The sequence below is a fragment of the Lineus longissimus genome, chromosome 8, assembly GCF_910592395.1.
Source record: "Lineus longissimus chromosome 8, tnLinLong1.2, whole genome shotgun sequence".
NCBI classification, from domain to species: domain Eukaryota; kingdom Metazoa; phylum Nemertea; class Pilidiophora; order Heteronemertea; family Lineidae; genus Lineus; species Lineus longissimus.
The window spans coordinates 18,084,378-18,105,826 of NC_088315.1; the positions used below are offsets into that span (position 1 = coordinate 18,084,378).

At 41.7% G+C, this 21,449-nt stretch overlaps 1 protein-coding gene across 17 annotated transcripts in view; it reads left to right on the forward strand.

The window, feature by feature from the left end:
* The window catches only part of LOC135492187 (liprin-beta-1-like), a 136,100-nt gene that overhangs the window by 22,863 nt on the left and 91,788 nt on the right, over positions 1-21,449 (forward strand). The window contains exon 1 of one of the 17 annotated variants that reach the window (XM_064778457.1): positions 17,185-17,281. The exons of the other annotated variants lie outside the window; for them this stretch is intronic. Coding sequence (XP_064634527.1) covers positions 17,267-17,281 — 15 coding nt within the window. The 5' untranslated portion in view covers positions 17,185-17,266. Of the gene's footprint in view, positions 1-17,184; positions 17,282-21,449 lie in introns of those variants that run through there. 17 annotated transcript variants of the gene reach the window in all.

A 21,449-nucleotide genomic window follows, 5' to 3' on the forward strand; every position in this document is an offset into this window, starting at 1 on the left:
AGAACTTAATTCCAACGTTTTTGTATCTTCTCATATTTTGAGTAGAGTGGACCCCCTTAGCGGACACCTCTCTATTAGGGACACCAGCACTATCAAGGAACCCTCTCCTTTAAGATTCATTGTACAGTAGAACCTCTCTATCAAGGACACCTTCGGGACTGACAAGTGCTGTCCTTTATAGAGAGGTGTCCTGATTAGAGAGGTCAAATAGTGTCCTTAATAGAGAGGTTGTCCTTAATGGAGAGGTGTCCTCTAAGAGAGGTTCTACTGTATTATGATCATGACATCACACAACTTGCATTTAGTCGCATTGTCAGAAGTTTAGTCCATGATTTTTCAGCACTATGAGCACTATTGCCAGGCTTTGAACAAAAGTGGTAAATCCCATAATGATGTTGTGAACCCGAATCAAAAATCTTTCAAATTTATCGCGGTAGTTGATATTTTATCATTTGACTTTTAGCGCTGGTTTCTTGAAAAATCTTTCAAGACCATCGAGACCCAATTAGTGGAGAATTCGCGGTTGTTTCCGACTGATTTAATTGAGATACGGCACCTTTGCTTACTTAGCGTAAAGTTCTTTGCAGAAAAAAACTCAAGGTAGCTTCGAAAAAAATCTGTATTAACTTTCCGAGGCAAAAATAAGTAAAGTGGTTCCAATTTGTACCTCAGTTTCCGGCTTTAGAAACGTTTTATTTCTGAATACTATTAGGAATTACAGTCCCAATCACAATTGACATCCATATTGCTTCGCGTCAGTGACGCGCGACCTACGCACGACTGGAGACTCTTTAGTTTCAACTTAAAGGGACAATATAGGCAGCAGCTGGGCAGGCAAGATAAAGTTACAGAAAGTCACCAATAGGGGTCTCTCACATTGCACAATACATCGAAATGATTCACGCTTGTACGAGGAATACATCTAGTGCTGAATCTGACATGACCCAGGGCCCTTACTGTGTATATGAGTCACCTGAAGATGGCCAAATTAGCCCCTCTGCTCCTGTCTATATGTCCCCTTTAAGGATTGACATGGGCACAACCATTTAGGCTAGAACTGGACATCCTAAAGCAGTAAGATTTCCTTCAAAATGAAATGAATGACCATTTCAAACCTGGGAGGCTCTGGAAAACGAAAAGCAGGCTCCCACCCTTGAAATTGGCATTCACTTCGATTTGAAATAGTTCTCACTGCTTTAGGATTTCAAGTTTAAAGCAAAATGGTTGTGCCTATATGGCCAACCCAACAAACTTTGCTCGTAACTTTGTCGGATGCAAAACACCTGTTTTGATAATGAGGAGAGCAAACAGTAGGAGAATTGCCGGCTGGGGTTGTATTCAGCAAATGTTTGGTCTTACCTGATATTTTTAAAAAACCGACAAAGTTTGTGGAATAAGTCTACTTCCTTATTGCCTAGTGAGGTGTAAAATGTTTCTTTCAAGAATGCTGAGTGTTATGCGCTAACTGTTGCTTAGTTTGGTTAAGTGTATTGCCAAAGAGCTTCACCAGTATTGGGTAGACTATTGCAGCACTGGTTGATAGAGAAATGTTTCAAGGCCTGTTCGATAGAACTAAGTGTTGCAAGTTTTGGTCAAGTGCCTTGTCAAAGAACTCATGAACAGTATTTGTTGGAATGTGTTTGATTATGCTCGACTTGAGTTGTTAAAGTCCCAGATTGATAGATTGGTTAAGTGTCTTGCCAAAGAACATCAACAGTGTGCTATGAAACTCTTACATTCTGCCCTAGATAGGCTTGAGTGGTTCCAAGCCCAGATAGATAGAATTGCAAAGTCTTGAGTCAAGATGCGAAGGACCTGGAGATGCCATTACAACCAGATGAGATATTTTGAATGAAATGTTGCTAGCTTGGTCAAGTGCCTTGCCAAAGAACATCAACAGTATACTATGAAACACGTTCCACTCTGCTTGAGATAGGCTTGAGTGGTTCCAAGCCCAAATAGATAGAATTGCAAGGCCTTGAGTCAAGATGCGAGAATCTGATGATGCCATTACAACCAGATGAGTGTTCTGAGCTAGGGATCCACATCTGCTGGGCAAGGTATCAGATGTTCACCAGGTTCAAGTGTAGGCATGCCTGTGAATGCTTGAAATACCCTTTCCTCTTGCCCTACAAAATAGCATCTGACATGTCTGAAAACTTGGGTTACCCCTCGCACCCCTCATACTTGTCATGTGAGGGGGAAAAGGGGCTATCTGTCCTGCCCCCTGGTGGCGCTGTTTTAAATGTGTCGGCCTGACATATTCAGGGAGCAGCCAGATGATACCCTGAAAAGGTAACATGTACCTTTGCTGGACAGACCAAGTTTGACAAGTGGCTTGCTTAAGGACACAGCTCTGAGATGGGGTTGAGAGGTTCTATGGCTCCAATACTAAAGTCTTGAGAGACAATGCCATAAACCTGAGGATACCATTCCAATGAGATGAGTGTTTCTGTTCAGCTTCTAAACATTGCACCTGGCCTGATAGGCCTACCTGTTACAATTACATTTACCTCTGAGCAGGCCTGGAGATATATTTTTATCTGCAGCTTGGGGTTGGGGGTTGGAAGGAGCAAGGTCATAACATGACTTCTTTCCTAAATGAAATTAACATGGGCATGCTTTACCCTTCTTGCACAGAGCTCTGTGCAATAAGAGAGAGAAAGTCGGAGGGAGATTCAGGCTGCTTATTTTACACTTTTATGGGTGTTTCATGTACCTTTCATTATGCCTGACCTCAGAAGGATGGAGTTATGACAAGGCCTGGCACTGTAGTCACTGTCCATAAACTTTTCTTTTTCTAAAGGCAGGAGCTGGGCTGTCCAATCTGTGGTCTTTAGGTGACCAACAAGCTCGGTTAAGCCCGTAGCACACTAGCCGCCAACTTCGGCGTTCACAAGCGTTTTTTGCCGCAAGAGTCCTGAACGCCTGAAAAATCCCTAGTCTGCTACGAACAGCGTCGGCGAACGCCATTTGCCGCAACTAAACGCCAAATATCTAACATGTTTGATTTTTGACGCGTTTCACCGCGTTTGAACGCAAGAAGAAGCCAGGTGTGCTACGGATTGCCGCCTGAATTGGCGTCGGCGGCAAGGCTATGGCCAATCAGTATGCGTCTTGATGTCACATGATTTCAAAATGGCAGCCTAAAGTGGCGGAAAAGATGCTACTGGACACCGATTCTGGGCAGGTGAGCTCTGACCGGGATCCACTGGCCGTCAACTTCGGCGTCGAGAGGCGTCAGCCGAACGCTTCTTGTCGCCAAAGTTGGCGGCTAGTGTGCTGCGGGCTTTAGGGTATCTGGTTGTGTTAGATTCACCAATTTTATTCCTCGCTAGCATCAATACTTGTACTGTGAGACAGGAGAGACTCCTATTGGCAACTCAACATAACTTAATCTTGACCTACCTCGCTGCTGCCTATACGCATCAGCCTCCCTCAACTCTAGTATTTCAGTTCCGTTTTGTTTTGATAGATGGCAGCACTGGTCATCTACTATTTAGTTGAGCTTGTGTCAATGCACTATATCAGCTGGGACATCCCTGCCAGAACTTCCTTAGATTTCTATGGGAAAAATTAAATGAGCTCCCTTGTCACCTAGAGAAATAGAATTTGTTTTAACCCTATAACACCTGAAGGCGCCCTATGACGCCCGCCGCCGATCTTACTGGAGGCGCCCTATGACGCCCGCACACCCATAATCAAATTTCGCGTGCTTAGCTACCGATCTCCTTCAGAGCGCCGCCTATTATTATTCTATGAAACTTAAGCTTTCAAATGCCCGGATGAACAATGGTGGTTGCTGTAGAAGTTTTTGAGATATTTGACGATTAAGTTTTTGTTTCTCTTCAAGCCAGTAAATTCAGGTTGGACATTTGAATTGCTGAAATGGATCGTTTGTTTGATTCCAATTTGGATGTACCCTATCTAATAGGGAATTTCATGTTCTTTTAAATAAACTTATAATACATTATTTGGAAGTTCACCTATGTCATTTTGTAAAAAACTGGACCCATCGCAAAAAATGTGATTTCCAGGTAAAATCACGTCGGGGCCTAGGGGAATAAGCACTTGCGCTGGCAGTGGCTCTAGGTGTTATAGGGTTAAGAATGATTCAGTGGTAAAGGTTTCCAAAGATTGATTTTTTATGGTAGAAACTATGACGATTATCACAAACCACGTTTGACAATGGATCTCCCATCATAGATTCTAGTGATGAAAATATTCCTTGTACAGGGATGAATATCTCCAGGGTTTTGTGAGATACAGTCCAAGTCACAATTGACATCCGTCTTGCTTTGCATCAGTCATGCAACGTACAAGCGAGTTCAACGCCAATGACGCACCAGTGACACGCTTATCTCTCTATGTTTCGTTCATTTCGCACAACCTACGCGTGACTTACGCGACCTACGCTCTTGGTAGCACGTAAATGACGCACCAATCCATTGACATGTTTTACAGGCTGTCAATTGTGATCAGGACTGTATTAGAGAGCAATAGCTCATCATACTGTTGCGAAACAGCAAAGTGTCTTTATCTTTTCTAAAGTTCCCCTTTTTCCCTTTTAAGGGTTAAAGTGGTTCCCTCTCATGGAAGGAAGTCTTTTAAAATCTGCAGGGAAATTACTCGATGACTAAAAGCCTCACATCCGCTTCATTCATTACGGAGCATTTTGCTAACCTAATTTGCGATGTTCGCGTTATAAAGTTACCTATGGTTATAAAACTTCTATACCTTTGATCAGCAGTGGCGCTCAGTTCCCAATTCCTTTGCTTGCCTCTTCTGAAGATTTAGGCATTTTCAGCTGAAAAAAACCATGAAACAGTTTTTTTGAGGCATCGTCAACATTGTTCTCACTAACTTATAACAGTTGCTTCATATCTGCGAACACTTGAATTCCCACAGTTTTTATCATATCAACAAATTCTCTTCGAGTCATCTGATTTTGATTTTGATGGGATAGTTCAGAAATTGCTGTCAGTTGGGGAAATGACAGAGAAAAGGTTGGCATTTCTGGGAAATGCTACCTTTAATCGCAGAATACCCTTGAAAAATGTCACACAGATTCTCCACGGTGATTAGAAGCAAACTCCCCGTGATTTCAGCAAGATCGTCTAATTCAGACATGGGAAGTTAATTTGAGGATCAGCATCCGATGGAGGCAGACTCTGGTCAGACCTTTGATGGTCCGCATTAGCAATTATTGAGGTGTTTGGCCGTGTCATTGGCATTGTTTTCGGGTGATGTCGTGTCGGCAAGAAAAGAGCTGTTGTTTTTGACCCGAATCATTGCGGATAGGCAGTCAGAGTGGTGCATTAGAAGCAACAGCGCCTGTCGCCTCTGACGTCCTTGTACACTCGCGTGATAGAGGGTCACTTTCCTTGACAGCACAGGTTTCGTCCGGGGTCTCCAGTTTCCTCCTACTTTCACTAAAATCGCCCACTATTGTCGCCAGAGGTACATCTTGTCATTATATTGGTTACTGATGATGCTGTAGACCACAAACGTTTCATAGTCGTTTAAATTTCGCGGATGTTGCAAATAACTGGCATTTGCAAAATCAAAAATCACTAATAGACTTTTTGATTTCAAAAAACTGAATGATATGTTGTTCATGCAAGCAGCCAAAATGTAAATCGTGAAATTTGCGGAAGTCGCGAAAAAACATTTCTGTTCAGCCGATGATTAATTGTAAGTTACTTCACTGGCTACAGGATACCAACTACAGTAGAACCTCCCTTAGCGGACACCTCTCTATTAAGGACACCCTCTCTATTAAGGACACCCTCTCTATTAAGGACACCCTCTCTATTAAGGACACTAGTTTTGGTCCCAAATTGGGTGTTCCATTCAATTTGACCTCTCTAATCAGGACACCTCTCTATTAAGGACAGCACTTGTCAGTCCCGAGGGTGTCCTTAATAGAGAGGTTCTACGGTATATATCGTTTGTGACACTTTTTCACTCCCGTTTTCATCTCCCTTGTGGAGAAGCTTCGGAATTGTGTCGATATTGACAATTGACTACAAGACGCACTGAGCAAAAAAAGGATAGCTGGGAATGATATCTGGTGTCTGTTGTGTGGAGGCTAGTTCTGTTCTTGCTGATGTGTCGTATTGTTTTCTGACGAGGATGGATATCAGGTTGAAGGAACAGGCGTCTTTTGTTCAACTTAGATCCAACACAATTGACAGCGATAGTTTTAAATGACCCCCAGAGCAAAAAAGCTGATGCTTGTAGCTTCTCTCGTCTCTGGAATCTGTCACGGGAGGAAATAGCCCCAATTATCATTGGTTGCCAATGATATTGTGTTTATTGAGCGAGGGCGGACCTTGTGTAATCTGCCATTCTGTTGAGGAGGATATGGACCAAGACCCGATTGTTTGACTTTGATTCTGATAGCAGTTGTTTTGAAAGACCAACTCAACTAAACAAACTGATAAGCCTACTGGTAGCTTAAATTCTGTATTGGTAAGATTTTGTCTTGGGAGGAACTGGATCCAATCTTTTCACAGTTTGCAGAGGTTGCCAACAGTATTGTCTCTTTTTGCCAGGATGAGCCTGTCAACGGTCTTCCATTCTGAAGATACTCTCACAAAGAGAAGAATGGGTATTCAAGATTTTTTTGCTGGGGGTGGTTGTTGCTATTCTCGAGCCAGAATTGCAGATTCTTAAAATGACTTTCGCACGATCAGTGGTCTAGCCAACTTCTACATTTTCACCACTGACGAAAATATACCGCTTCATTTCCTGTAACAGCTAATGCCTCTCCGGGCTCATCCTTCTCAGTCACGTTCAAAATCAAGAACTTCCCATTTAGAATGACCAAAAAACGGCAGAGACACAAGTCTTAACGTTCATAGACACGGGGTTTTCAAATCGGAGGAAGTGGAACAGCTATTCTTAATTCAATTTGATGGTTTAACGTCCTTGAGTAGCGATTGAAAAAAACCTGGTGTTAACTGATTGTTTTCAGAATGGTTCCATGTTGTGCAAGGCAGAGTTTGAAATTGCCTGTCACCTGCAGGAAAGGAAAGATGTTTTTCATCCATGACGCATTGCTGTTAACCCTTTCTCTGACGTAGGATTTTGGCAGTGTGTAATACCCCTGGCCCACACACGCTTTAGACCAGGCGGCCTGCAACCCAACTTGGTTCACAAAAAGCTTCATTGTATAGCCAGCATTACCCAATCTTAGGGACGAGGTCTTCATTGAATTGCGTGCAGTGCTGCCATCTTGTTTTTTCAGGTGTAACCAAAGAAAAACTTATAGCGACTGTGGAAAATGTTATCATATGTGACCCACCACGGCAAAATGAGTCGCATGTCGCACAGAAGATGACCGAAACAGACACCAGGACATGATAGAAGAAGTTGATATACTCAGATATCACAAAAGGCAGACAACAGTGAAATGAACAACCAGTCCGTCTAAACCTTTCAAGCTCGGAGCGACATGCGACTCATTTTGCCTTGGCGGGACACATATGGATTACTGCGGGCCAGTAGTAGGGCGTACCCAGTGTACGGACCCGGTAAAGACCTGATATGGTAGCAAAGGAGATTGATAGGGTTTAAGGAATCGATACCTCACTGCTGGTATTGGTTGACCCACCAAACATGGCTTGTGTGGAGCTAAAACGTTGACCAAACTGGAGCAGCAGCCAAGGTTTCCGGGTTGGGGAATTCGCAGCTCCAGCCGAGCTCAAATCGCAAAAGTGCTTGAATACGGGGCCGCAAAAGTAAAGGGTTTCACCGTATCTGAGCCTTGTTGTTGAAAAGAAGTCCTGTCACTAACTATGTTGTTGACTTAACTTGACGTAATATACTTCAGTTAACCTCTTGAATCCCAAAACTTGAAAATCCCGGGATCCCAGTGTGGTCACGTGGTTGCGAAATTGGGTCTGACTTTCACGATGTATAGCGCCCGCTAAAACCGCCAAGGTCCGGTACCGAGGCGCCATCTACCCAGGCATGCACTAACTGACCCTACTGTACATCAAACATGCTAAAACAAGCAATAAACTAGCGTCCCAGCTCAAGGGAATAAAACTATCACTGAGACCGACCTGTCGGTCGTTGGGAAAAAACGTTATTTCAAAATGACCGACTGGTCGGTCACCATGATTCAAGAGGTTAAGCCCTCACTCGGGTGGAGCTGAAATGTTGGCCAAAACCTCAGTTGCTGCCTCAGAATTTGTCTACATTTTAGCTCCGCCCTCGCGGTTTTAGTGAGACAATCATGCAATGCCTCCAGTTTGTTATTGATTCCTGAATAAGCTAGTTTTCTACAGCGGAGACAGGTTATTATAGACCTAGTCTTGTGTATCAACTGATGACCTCCCCCACCCTTTTCATAACACAGCCCAGTATTACCAAATTCAAATAGTCTGGAAATAATGTAGCCATCCCAAGAGAAATGCATTGTTTTCCAGTTCGTTTTTCTTGGCATCTTGTCTTGATTGAACTCCTGTTGGCGGTATTATCGAAGAAAACCTGCCCCAAACCTCTCGGGGTTCGCGTTGGAAAAGCAGCAACTTTATTGTTTAGTGTCTGGTGATTCTGTGAGGTTGGTCTTTCAGGTTCGTTGTTAAAATGACACAAAAATATCAGCGGCATTATCGGAACCGGATAGCTGACCATTGTTTGAAAACGGTAGGTTGTTCAGTCAGATGATCCTAGGATTTTGAGATGCGTCAATGCTCAGAGGGAACAAACGAAAAAACTGTTTGATGTGAAAGTGACTTCAAGTCAGCAGTGGGAAGCAGGGAATGTTGGCATTTGTGACCCACTCTGGCAAAATGAGGCCTTTGGGTAAAATTCTTGAAAATAAGTTTTTGGTACTGGCTTATTTTACACAAAGTTAAAATAATGTCTGATACAACCTGAGTATCTCTTGAGGATGGGCTGTGATATATGGACTTCAGAATATATCACTCTCTAAAGTAAAAAGTTGAGAAAACCTTGTCCGAAAATGGGTTACCTGTGGATAGGCATTTAAAGGAGCAACTTATTTGCTGCATTTCATGGCTTTAGTGGCCTCAAACACCTCTAGACAGAGTTGAATAATGGCTCAGCAAAGTCATTAAATCATTTTTCCAAAAAATATTTTCGCTCACTTATTCCCTTTTTCTCCCTTTTCCCGACTTCCACCTCCTTTTGCCAGAGTGGGTCACATTTTATCTTGTTTTCGAACCTTATTATCAACCCTTATTTCGAAAATGTCTGATGATATTTCATTTCTTTTTCATTTCATTTCATTCACATCTGATTGCTAACAGGTAAGTACAAAATACATTTCATTTTATGACAACTGTCAGAATATCATAATGAGGCATAGCGATGGTTGAGGTCCTTAAAAACTCGATTTCCGCACGATTTTTAAGTGATGCATCCCCAGACAGCAGGGTGTTTTTAACTTTTCAGTTTGCCTTGTTGGGTCAGCATGCATGACCTTTCCACACGTATTGCTTGATCAATGTAGTCAACTCCAGCAAGTCTCAAACAAAATATTGTCCCAAAAAGTGGCAAGAAAAATGCACTCGTAATGCATTTCATTGCCTTCTTGAGTTTTTAATCGGAGTCGGAGAACACAGGGACAGATACCGATCCTGAGGTTCAGCTGCCAAGGTGGCGGCCCCTATATCCAGGAAGCGTAATCGCTTCCAGGTGTCTCGGCTGATCCTGACCTTATCTTTGTGGATGATACTCTCTCTTGATTGTGGTGGTATATTTTCTGGGATTAAAAATATTAATTTCCACAATGCAGCAAATAAACAATAACTAAAGATATTTTATATGACGCTAACTAGTATATCAATGACAGATATTCACCATTCGTTGCATGATTATTTTGAAATAACTGCAATAAAAACTTGTCATCAGTGACCCCATTGGCCTGGGCAATCTAGGGACATCTGGGCAATCTGGGCAATCTACAATCTACATCTGGACAATCTACATCTTGACAATCTGGGCAATCTACCCCACTAACAGTAATGACATAATGTGTCTAATCCTGGATGAAAAACTATTTTTAGGTTTCGATTGACTGAAAAGGGGTGGTACAGGGTTTGTATTGACGGCTGCATCACTCCCCATCACTCCTGTAAATTTTTTCAATAGAGTGTTGTTTACCCCTCCCTATAAACTCCAAAGTTTTAGTGTTTATTCCTACCGCTCCCTATAAACACTGACGTTTTAGTGTTTATTCCAAAGAAGTTTTAGTGTTTATTCCTACCACTCTCCATAAACACTGACGTTTTAGTGTTTATTCCAAAGAAGTTTTAGTGTTTATTCCTACCACTCCCCATAAACACGGAAGTTTTAGTGTTTATTCCTACCACTCCCCATAAACATGGAAGTTTTAGTGTTTATTCCAAAGAAGTTTTAGTGTTTATTCCTACCACTCTCCATAAACACGGAAGTTTTAGTGTTTATTCCTACCATTCCCCATAAACATGGAAGTTTTAGTGTTTATTCCAAAGAAGTTTTAGTGTTTATTCCTACCACTCCCCATAAATGCCAACATTTTAGTGTTTATTCCGAATTTAAGAAGAGTAATTAGCTCTCCAAAATTCGAAAAAAACTCTCAAAGGGAGTGACTGATATCTCTCTTTCGAGTTCGGAAAAGCCAGATTGCTCCTAACCAGTGACATGTCCTCATAGAAGCTTAACCTTGTCGACATTGAGGTATCTAGATGCCTGATATTTATGGCGGAATCTGGCGCTGACAACCAGATATTGGACCTGTCGGAAATGACTAATGTTGGCAAAATATTTTCTATAATGCTCCGTATATAGTTTGATTTGCGTCAGAAGCTGGGGAGTCAGATTGCTGAGGGATTTAAAGGACGTTCGACATTCAGTTCTATGAAAAGGGCGAGGATACTTCTGCACGCCAACATAACGAGAGAAAAAATGGAGAACTTGAAGATAGCCAACGGAATCATAGCTTTTTTGTCAAAGATGTATCAGTGGTAACATAGTGGTTAGAGCACTGGGCTCCGCTATCTGCTAACGGTTATCTTAGCATGCCGCTAAATTTGTGCTGTTAGGCTTAGCTGCCGCTATGTCACGGCTAAGTTAGCGGAGCCTCAAGGACTCTGCCATAGGGTAGCAGCACCCCAAGGGTTCCACTAAGTTAAGTAGCGGTCACTAAAACTTAGCAGTCGCTAAGCTAACCGGGCCTTGAACAACCGGGCCCTGGGCTCATAATCAGGATGTTGTGGGTTTGGCACACAGAGGACTCTGCCATGGGGTAGCGGCACCCCAAGGGTTCCGCTAAGTTAAGTAGCGGTTACTAAAACTTAGCAGTCGCTAAGCTAACCGGGCTTTGAACAATCGGGCCCTTGGCTCATAATCAGGAGGTTGTGGGTTTGGCACATGGAGGACTCTGTCATGGGGTAGCAGCACCCCAAGGGTTCCGCTAAGTTTAGTAGCAGTCACTAAAACCTAGCAGTCGCTAAGCTAACCAGGCTTTGAACAATCGCGCCCTGGGCTCATAATCATTAGGTTGTGGGTTTGGCACACGGAGGGATCTTGGCTGTATCTACTTTGTGACCTTGAACAAGGCACTTACTCAACTTGCTTCTCTCCAACCAGGAGTGAATGGGTAACTAGCAGGTCATGAAGGTTGAGGCATTCTGCTGAGTGGCAGCTTAACCGTATACTCCTCAGGGAGCTGAGCAGAAATGTACAGGCCTAAAGCTATCATTCATTCTTTTAAAATACCATTCGATGTGTTTCTGGCAAAGCTCATTGATTTCATGCCTTACAGAATGATTTCAAAATAAGAATATTGAAAGGGTTAATCAGAAAAGTGAATAAAAATCCAGGGCCTGCGTTGTTTGTGAATAGAACTACCTACGTGCCTTATCCAGGCATTCCATCCGTTTTCCTGGACAATGGTATAGAATTTATTGATTTCACTATTTAAACAGCTGTCTGAAGATTAACTCATCAACAAGGCCGGAACTTGGGTTTCCCAATTGTCATGGGGAGCTTGTCAATGGTGGTGTCCATCAATGTAATCCTATGCCCTGGATCTGTCCCCTGCCCCTCCCAGTAACTAAAATGGAAAATGTGGTGCGACCACAAAATTGACCAACCCCTCTATGGGAGACTAGGCATGAAACACTGTGCCGCCACAATAGCACCAAACCCCTTCATGGAGAGTGTAATGTAAAACACAGTGCGACCACAACAGCGGTAAACCCCTCCATGGAGAGTGTAATGTAAAACACAGTGCGACCACAACAGCGGTAAACCCCTCCATGGAGAGTGTAATGTAAAACATGGTGAGACCACAACAGCGGTAAACCCCTCCATGGAGAGTGTATTGTAAAACATGGTGAGACCACAACAGCGGTAAACCCCTCCATGGAGAGTGTAATGTAAAACATGGTGCGACCACAACAGCGGTAAACCCCTCCATGGAGAGTGTAATGTAAAACACGGTGTGACCACAACAGCGGTAAACCCCTCCATGGAGAGTGTAATGTAAAACATGGTGAGACCACAACAGCGGTAAACCCCTCCCTGGAAACTTTACCGTAAAACACGCTGAGACCACAATACCAACAAACCCCTCTTGGTAACCGGAGTAATCCTTCCCGTCGACCAGGTGAGGAGTGCCGATAAATATTGTCGGTTTGAATCAATTGCCTATTTGCCTAGTTACCTCCTCAGGTGCGTCAGTCAGTCGATGGTGTCTCGATCGGCCGTGTCAGATTTGTTGACGACTTATCAAGGATACAGAGTTACGTGTTGGTTGAGAAGTCGGCTGTGGGAGATTTTTTGTCAAGTTTTGAGGAACGTGTGAAGTGGTTAATAGAAAAACTTAAAACTTTATTCGCGGGAAAAAAACCCTTAGGTCAGAAGATTACTTTCACATTTGTAAATTAAGTGTTAGTGCCTGTTACTTTGGAAGTGTGACAAATCTATTAGTTTTGAATTGAATTCAATGAAAATAACCCATTAGTTTGGAAATGGGAAGAATCTGTTGTGGAATTCAGTGTGAATGACCCATTAGTTTGGTAGTGTGACAAATCTGTTGTGGAATTCAGTGTGAATAACCCATTAGTTTGGAAATGTAACAAATCTATGTTGAATTCAGTGTGAATGACCCATTAGTTTTGAATGTGACAAGTGTGTAGTGGAATTCAGTGTGAATAAACCATTAGTTCGGAAATGATACAAATATGTTGTGGAATTCAGTGTGAATGACCCAATAGTTTGGACTGTGACGAATCTGTTGTGGAATTCAGTGTGAATGACCCATTAGTTTGGACTGTGACGAATCTGTTGTGGAATTCAGTGTGAATGACCCATTAGTTTGGAATGTGACGAATCTGTTGTGGAATTCATTGTGGATAATCTATTATTTTGGAAATCTGCTTTGGAAATTCATTTTAAGGCTGGAGTGTTGTCAATAAGAATTGAGAGGCTGGCTGCCTGGTGACATCCACAGGTGCCTCAGTCAGTCGAGCTCTATCAATCGGTCGTGTCAGATTTATTAGTGGGGTTGTTAAGGATTGTTATGGCATAGTGAGAGTTGGTTTAATAATCAGTCTGTTGGATTTATTGTCAAGTAATCTGGGATCGTTAGGGAGTTGTGAGCGTCAGTTTAGAAATTGGTCGTGCCCAGTTTTCTGTGGCGTTATCGAGGATCGTTATCAGATAAATTTCAACTTTAGTGATATTTTCAGATCAGGGAATTCAGTTGAAACTTGAAGGAATCCAGAGGTTTTAGTTGGGAAATTTTCAATATTGGAGTCCACTCTACTTGGAAGTGTAACTTAGCAATTTCAGTATTTGGACTCGAAGGGCAAACCTTTCAGATTGATTGATTTTGTGTTGTTCTCATGTAGATCCATAAGGATTGCTCTGACATGGAAATGTTCGAAATTTGAAAAAAAACAACAATAATTTGGAAACTTCAAACTGAGGGATTCTGGACTATGTAAATTACGTAAAACGGAATCGTAAGTTGTAGATCAGATTTTATCGAAGGGATGACATTCTCTCGGAGGGAATTCATAACAAATATTTCAGCTGGGGTAGATATGGACATTTAGAAGTGCTGATTGCTGGTTTGTTGCTGTTGTCGATTTGGTGGTCAAGTTTTGTTCTCAGGTTTAGTTTTGAATGGGGGGGGGGGGGGTTCTGAGGCTCTGTAATATTTATCCGCCCTCAAAGTTGTTCATCATCATGATGACAGCTCTTTCGTTACGTTTAACCCTTTTGCTGTGAAAGCCCTTTTTCGTCTGCCCAACCCAGTGTGCAGGAGTTGATAGCAATACTGAACATTGCTTTCTTTCAACTGAACGGTCAAATAATATTTTTTAAAGTGCCGCCATCTATAGGATTTGTATCAAACTAATGCTTCCTCAGTGTGTGTGGTGTGTTTGGAGAGGCTACATGTTTCGTAATCTTACGATCAACTGTTCTAAATTCATTTTAAAACATGTTAAAAGGGAAAAAAATCTGAAAATCATCCTTATTTTACCAAATTCTTTTCCCATCACAATACTCATCAATCTAAACATGAACGTTGTACAACTGTTTTCAATTTCCAGTTTGATGTACTTCATACATGTACATGAACTTCTATTGAATGTCGATTGCAGTGCTGAGAGTGAAGTATATGCAACAGGTGTTCATGTTGTACAGGCCTATGTATGCCTTGATCGATAAGGTTCATTTTCTATTACATTTCCAATGAAAAGCTTTGTAAAAAATAGATAAACAGGCACTGTGATAACAGTTACTGAAAGCATCGTATAAAGTAGAACCTCCTTCAGCGGACACCTCTCTATTAAGAACACCCTCTCTATTAAGGACACTCGTTTTGGTCCCAAATTGGGTGCTCCATTCAATTTGACCTCTCTAATCAGGACACCTCTCTATTAAGGACAGCACTTGTCAGTCCCGAGGGTGTCCTTAATAGAGAGGTTCTACTGTAGTTGATTTTTTGTGTGTTGATTTTTTGTAAGGTAATAAAGTACAGTTGATCAGAAATCCACTTGTTGTCCCATAAGGGCACAAATCTGTGTGCTAATCATGTTTTTCGGGAAGGTTATGGGGGGGGGGGGAAGAATCGCCACTGTGAGGCATGGATATAAGCAACTTGTTGGTTAAGGTAGCTTTTATAGTGGGCAATCACAGCTGCACTCATGATAATTAAACCTCACGTCTGACGTTTAAAATCAACTGGCTATCACATGCAGTGAGAATCTCGGCCATTATGAGTCTGATCACACTACGCAATCATATTACATTATGTACAGTGACGTCACAAAATGGAAGCCAATACTGGCAAAGAGAATATTCTTGAATGTTGTGTCTGCTTTGGAGAATGAGAGTGAAGAAAGAGTTAAATTCAGTCTCCTAAAGCAATCCAATCTCAGAACCCACATCAGCGGGAAGCCAATTCTTCCTTGACGAACAACTTTTTACTCAAGTCCTCCAGCAATTTCCTATATAGTCTGTGACATCAAAACATATCTCAGATTAGCTTGTTATGGTATTTTTTCATGGTTGTCTGTCCGTAAGACATTCTTTGAATTGCTTACCCTTTGAAGATACACTTAGATCACAATGCTTTGCAATTTGATATCATGATGATAACAAACAAAACCGTCTCAGCGGAAATCATAGAATTCGTAATAATGATACCTGATGGTTATTATATTGCCATGGTTTAAACACTGACCAATCACTTTTATTTGTCAAGTAATTCTTTGTCCAGGAAAGACTCCTTAAAAACGTTGTACAAAGTTATTGAGGACAATAAACATGATGACTGAATCCATGAATGGTGTGTGCTCTTTCAACCTCCCCCCCCCCCCCCCCCCCCCCCCCCCCAACACACACACCTTAAGCAATAGGTGAAATGGCTAGTAGGCGAATTGACAAGTAGGCGAAATGGCTAGTAGGCGAAATGGCTAGTAGGCGAAATGGTTATAGGCAAAATGGCTGTAGGCGAAATGGTTATAGGCGAAATGATTGTAGGCGAAAAGGCTGTAGGGGAAATGATTGTAGGCGAAATGGCGATACACCATCAAAGATGCTACACCCAAAGTCCTGAAAAGGAATTAGAAGTACACCTAGGCCTACAAGATTTTCCAGAGATTTATCATTCCTTCCATTATTACCCCACTCGCCCCTATTGGGTGTAACGATTAGACTAGTATCTCTATTGCAAAGTCGTGCTCATAATTTTTTGTATGGCAATCAGTTTTTTAAACCATTAGGCCCTCACCCATGGTGTAATTAACCCAATCTTATCGGTTCAAGCTGATAAATAATTTGTCCATAAATCGTTTTGCACCAACAATCCTATCGGGACCCTTCCTCTACCTGAACATGATAAATTAGTTCAATTTTGAAAAGTACTAAACATTACCTGGGTCGTCTTGATCCCATGCTAACCCCCAAATATACATGCATTTTGTTGCGTGAACTGTACATTTATGCATAGAAGGCTAGGCCAACCCTGCCTGGGATAGAAAATGCTTGCGGTTGCGAGCTAAGTTGGTTGAATCTTCTCCATGGCAATGCACTATTCCTTGAGGGAAGTGTACACTACGTTTGGTGATCCAATGTCCAGAATGAATTTCGTTTCATTAGATGTTGATGTATTCAAGTGTACAATTTTCCACAGAAGTTTGACTTAAATGTACAGGTAGCCAAGATGGTTTGAGGTGAAACAAGCTAGAAATTTGCTTCGTGTTTGGTTGGTAAATTATCTTGTGCTTTTTGTGAGGTAAACATACTAATGTATAGGTATTTTGGGCCAACTGTACCTGACACATACTGCACCTCCATCATCTGTCTGTTCCAACGCAAATGTACACAATCAACCTGTGCATTGTATAATGCAAAATGCACTGATGGTATAGGCAATATGAGTTGGAGCTACTTAGATGTTTACAGCAAACTCGTGTAAGTAATGCGGAATGTAACTTCTGAACGCTTAACGCTATCTTCTGTAGGCATATGTCAGCTGACAGACAGTAGTCTAGTGTGTAGTTTCCCCTCCTCTAAACATTCTAACGAACTATCTCGCTTTCCCCTAAACATGCTGCAGGATATATCTCAGTGTTTAAAAATATGAGTATATTAATATATACTTGCAGCTCAGACCTAGTAGGATATCTTAATTCGGGAACTAAAGGATTTGCCGTCTGTATTAAATATTTCGGATATCCTATTTGCATCTGTCTAAAGCTTCTCGTATGAGTGGATATCAGCTGTTGACATGGAGTCTATCTGTGTATGTAGTCTACTATTTCATAAAGAGTCATCTTTATCAATTCTTGCTTCAATCTACTGTAAAACAGGAAATTTTCGCAACTCTTTTAATTCACGATTTTGTTAAATTGTATATTTGGCATAGTTTTTATTTAGCATTATTGGGAACACTGTAAGAGTATTTCAGTTAAATTTTGTTTTTCAACATGTTTTATTTTTGCAGATTATGTTGATTGTTACGTTTGCATGATATAGGTATCTCAATATGTTAACAAAATCGAGGTTGAAAGAGACTTTCGAGGTGCTTTCCATTTTATGTACATTGACAAATGTATTTCAGCTGAGTGCCAGACCCTTGGGCCTCTTGTTCATCATATTCGACCATGGTTGAAGAGATTGACTAAAAAAACTTTAGAATCATTGGAATTTGCTAAAAATTTGTATGTCAATACCAGAAGGCCCACAAAAGCTATAGGGTTGAATAAAATTCTCAGAAAAAAATACTGAAAAAATCTATGAACAGTCATTGTATGCAGAACCAGTTGGGCAATGCAGAGCTGTGTTTTGTGGCCTTGACCTTGGCTGTAGTTCCAAGGTCAACATGTCAAGGTCACTGAAGATCACAATTTCAGGAATTGGTCTTGTCACTTGTAAGGACCCCTGAATTCCTACCCGAGTTCAATGCTATATGATTTTACCAAGTAAAACTGGAGAAATGAAAACAATAGCCAATATTGTCGTCTGCTTACCATTGCTACAGACGTTCATATGCTGCTGGCAAAACACATGAGTAATGTTTTCATGGAAAATGCATCCAAGAAAACTTCCAACAGACTCAGAAGGAACAAAGTGGGATTGGTCATCCACCATTCACCTGTTGGGCCAATTTCCGTGAAGTCTGTATCATTTCTTTTGAAGCTATCTATAGTTTGTGTTCAGCTAACTGGGTTTAGATTTGACCCCAGTGACATCTCAATCATGAGGCCAGTGCACCCCAGGGCCTGATGGTGCAGTAGAGAGCAGCCCCACTGGGCCAGAACTCTTAGATGTTACCCATATCAGACCTGCTGCAACATTGAGAGAACCATACCTATCATGGAAAAGAAACTGCCTTCTACTGATTTTTACCAACATTTTGGCCTCACATGTTGGAAACTTGTCTTCTGCTAAATAGCATTCCGCGACGTTACTATTTATAGCTCACAAGGTCATTTGAATAAGATATTCATGACGTTTTAGTCACGTGACAGTCGGACATCGACACTTATTTCTACGCATTTGAGCTTATTTCAAAGTCAATTATCTTTGACCCTGCATTGTTTTTAGCATGAATGATACCATAGAGTCAGAGAGAGAAATATTCAGAACAATTATGTAGTATTTCCAACACTCGGACATGTGCCAGATTGAATCTAACTGCCCTAGTTAGAAAGCCTGAATCCATTACGAAACTGCATGTTTGTCCGACATTGCCTGTAATTCAGCGATGGGGAAATAGAGGGCAGCAGCTGCAGTGACGTCATCTTCGCGGAATGCTATTGTACCAAAACAATGTATGTTGGCCTAAAGATCATGGTAGGCGGAACACATGAGCAGTGTTTACATGGAAATCGCATCTGAGAAAGCTTCCTTCAGACACAGAAATGATATTCCCTTCGGCCATCCACCTGTTGATCCAATTTCCGTAACTTTCTGGCTTTGTCTGAAAAGATTTCTTATGGTTTCCGACTCACTGTAGACAAATCCTTTAGTCTTTGCGTACAACCATTACTGTCATTAAAGGAGTACGCCATTTATAGTTTCTGGTGGCCCAGGAAGATAGAAAGAGAAATGCAGTTAATACACAATGCCATAGTGCAGTTATTGTGCATACAAATTCGCTGAAACTTGGTATGTTTAGTATTTGTGTATCTGTCCAAATGACAGCAATGCCGAACTTCATATTTAGTACATGTTGACGTAATTGGAAAGTTTAAAATTCAATTACAATTTCGAATTTTAGCAACTGGCGTAAGGATGGTACCTGAGTATTGAGATTTAGACAGAAGACCTCAGATTAGGTCAAATCTTGCGCTCTCTGGACCAGAGCAATTGGCAATTGTGATGTCATATATAGAATATGACGTCATGTTGTGGTAATTTGCACGACGTCCTCTAGACACAACATAACTGACGTCACGGTCATTGTTTTAACCTGGTTGTATGAGCGCCATACAGTGGAACCTCCCTTAGCGGACACCTCTCTATTAAGGACGCTAGATCTGGTCCCAAATTGGTTGTTTCCATTCAATTTGACCTCTCCAATCAGGACACCTCTCTATTAAGGACACTAGATCTGGTCCCAAATTGGTTGTTTCCATTCTATTTGAACTCTCTAATCAGGACACCCCTCTATTAAGGACAGCACTTGTCAGTCCCGAGGGTGTCCTCAATAGAGAGGTTCTACTGTATTTGGTTTCTGTTCCAGTACCTTTTATCCGTAGAGCACCATTGAAATTTGATCATTCGTTCCTGGATGGTGCGCCTCCTTAAATATACCGCAATCAGATGACAGCTCTTCTGATGACATTGAGTTCTTTCAGTGCGATGAAAGATCAGCTTCCCCGCGGTGAATTTGATACCGAAAACCAAAAAATTTCACTCCAGACAAAACAATTGGTAGACGCAATGTCGTATATCAAATTTGACTTCTTATGAAACTGTACACGATGTCCTTTAAAAGACCTAACAGATGTCACAGTCATTGTCAGTCATCCCTTAGTTGTGGGTGAGTGCTGTCTCTGTCTTCAGTTTCTCATATCATTATCATCATGATCATCATTACCGGGGTGGTAACCCTACTCGATTTTTGTCAGAGGTATGGAGTCCACTGCAGGCTACTGTCCACCTATGTGGGATATTTTCCTTGCTTAGCTTTGACACTAAGGTACAAGGAACAACAGCTTTTAGTCTCATCAGACAGACCCTCATCAATTTATCCCAAATTTAGCCTCAAATTTGTTCCGAAAACCCAGGATTTTAGTTCCTTGAAAGCTACCAGTTCATCCAGAAATACAATCCTGGGTTCTCTGCGGGATCGAATCTTGACCCCATTGCATGGTAGCCAGCATTGTTAACCACCAGGCTATGAGGCTGCTCAGAATCCGATAGGTAGAGCAACTATTGGATTTGACCATTTGTTCCAGAGTCACTCACCTCCTTGGGATAGAACTCGGGCCCTATCGCGTGGTAGCCAGCATTGTTAACCACTAGGCTATGAGGCTCCTCAGAATCCGATAGGTAGAGCAGCTATTGAATTTGATCATTTGTTCCAGAGTCACTCACCTCCTATGGATTCTGTTATAAAAGAACTCCGACCCTATAGCATTGTACCAGCAGTGTTAACCACAAGGCTATGACGTTCCTCAGAAATACTATCCATAGAGCAGCTCTTGAATTAGATCATTTGTTCTTGAGTCACTCACCTCCCTTGACATTTAGACTCTGCTCTGAAGACAATGGCTCTTCGGATGACACTGAGTTTAGACGGTGTGATGAAAGAGTGGAAGTTCCCCGGAGCATCTAAAATCGGATGGTCGAGCCCTGAAGTTGAATGTGTGGGAGAAGGACATGTACATCTGATCCGCTCTGGCCTACAGTTAATAAGCGGCAGTATACATCATCCCTACATCCTTATGACCACCATGCTTCAGGATAGTTTTACATAGGGGAGGTGATCCTATCCCTTTATAAAAGAGGCCCCATGCCAACTGATTCCTGACAGGCAAGTTCTGCAGATCCTGTTGCAATTTCTGGCCTTCCCAAATTTTCTTTAATCCTGCTAGGATAACTGTTTCTTCCTTCTGATTGTGTAACCTGGAAAAAGAATGATCGTCACCCTAAATTGATGAATGTGGGAACTGAAATTTGTTATCTTTTAAAATTTCTTGCAATGTCAGAACATTTAAACAAGGATTGTCTATTTGCATTGGGGCAGTGTGGCAAATGAGGCTATGTTGGTTTGGCTCATCTTTTTCATATTTCTCCAGGTGTCTATGCATCTAAACATGGATTGCCTATCAAGAATGAGACAGTGTTGCGTATGAGACAATGTTAGTTTGGCTCACGGGCAGATTCGTTTGATTTGACAGAAGAAGGTTAAAGGAATGGGCGGCTTTTTACTGCAGTGTGTTTGTTCTTCTTCTGGTTCA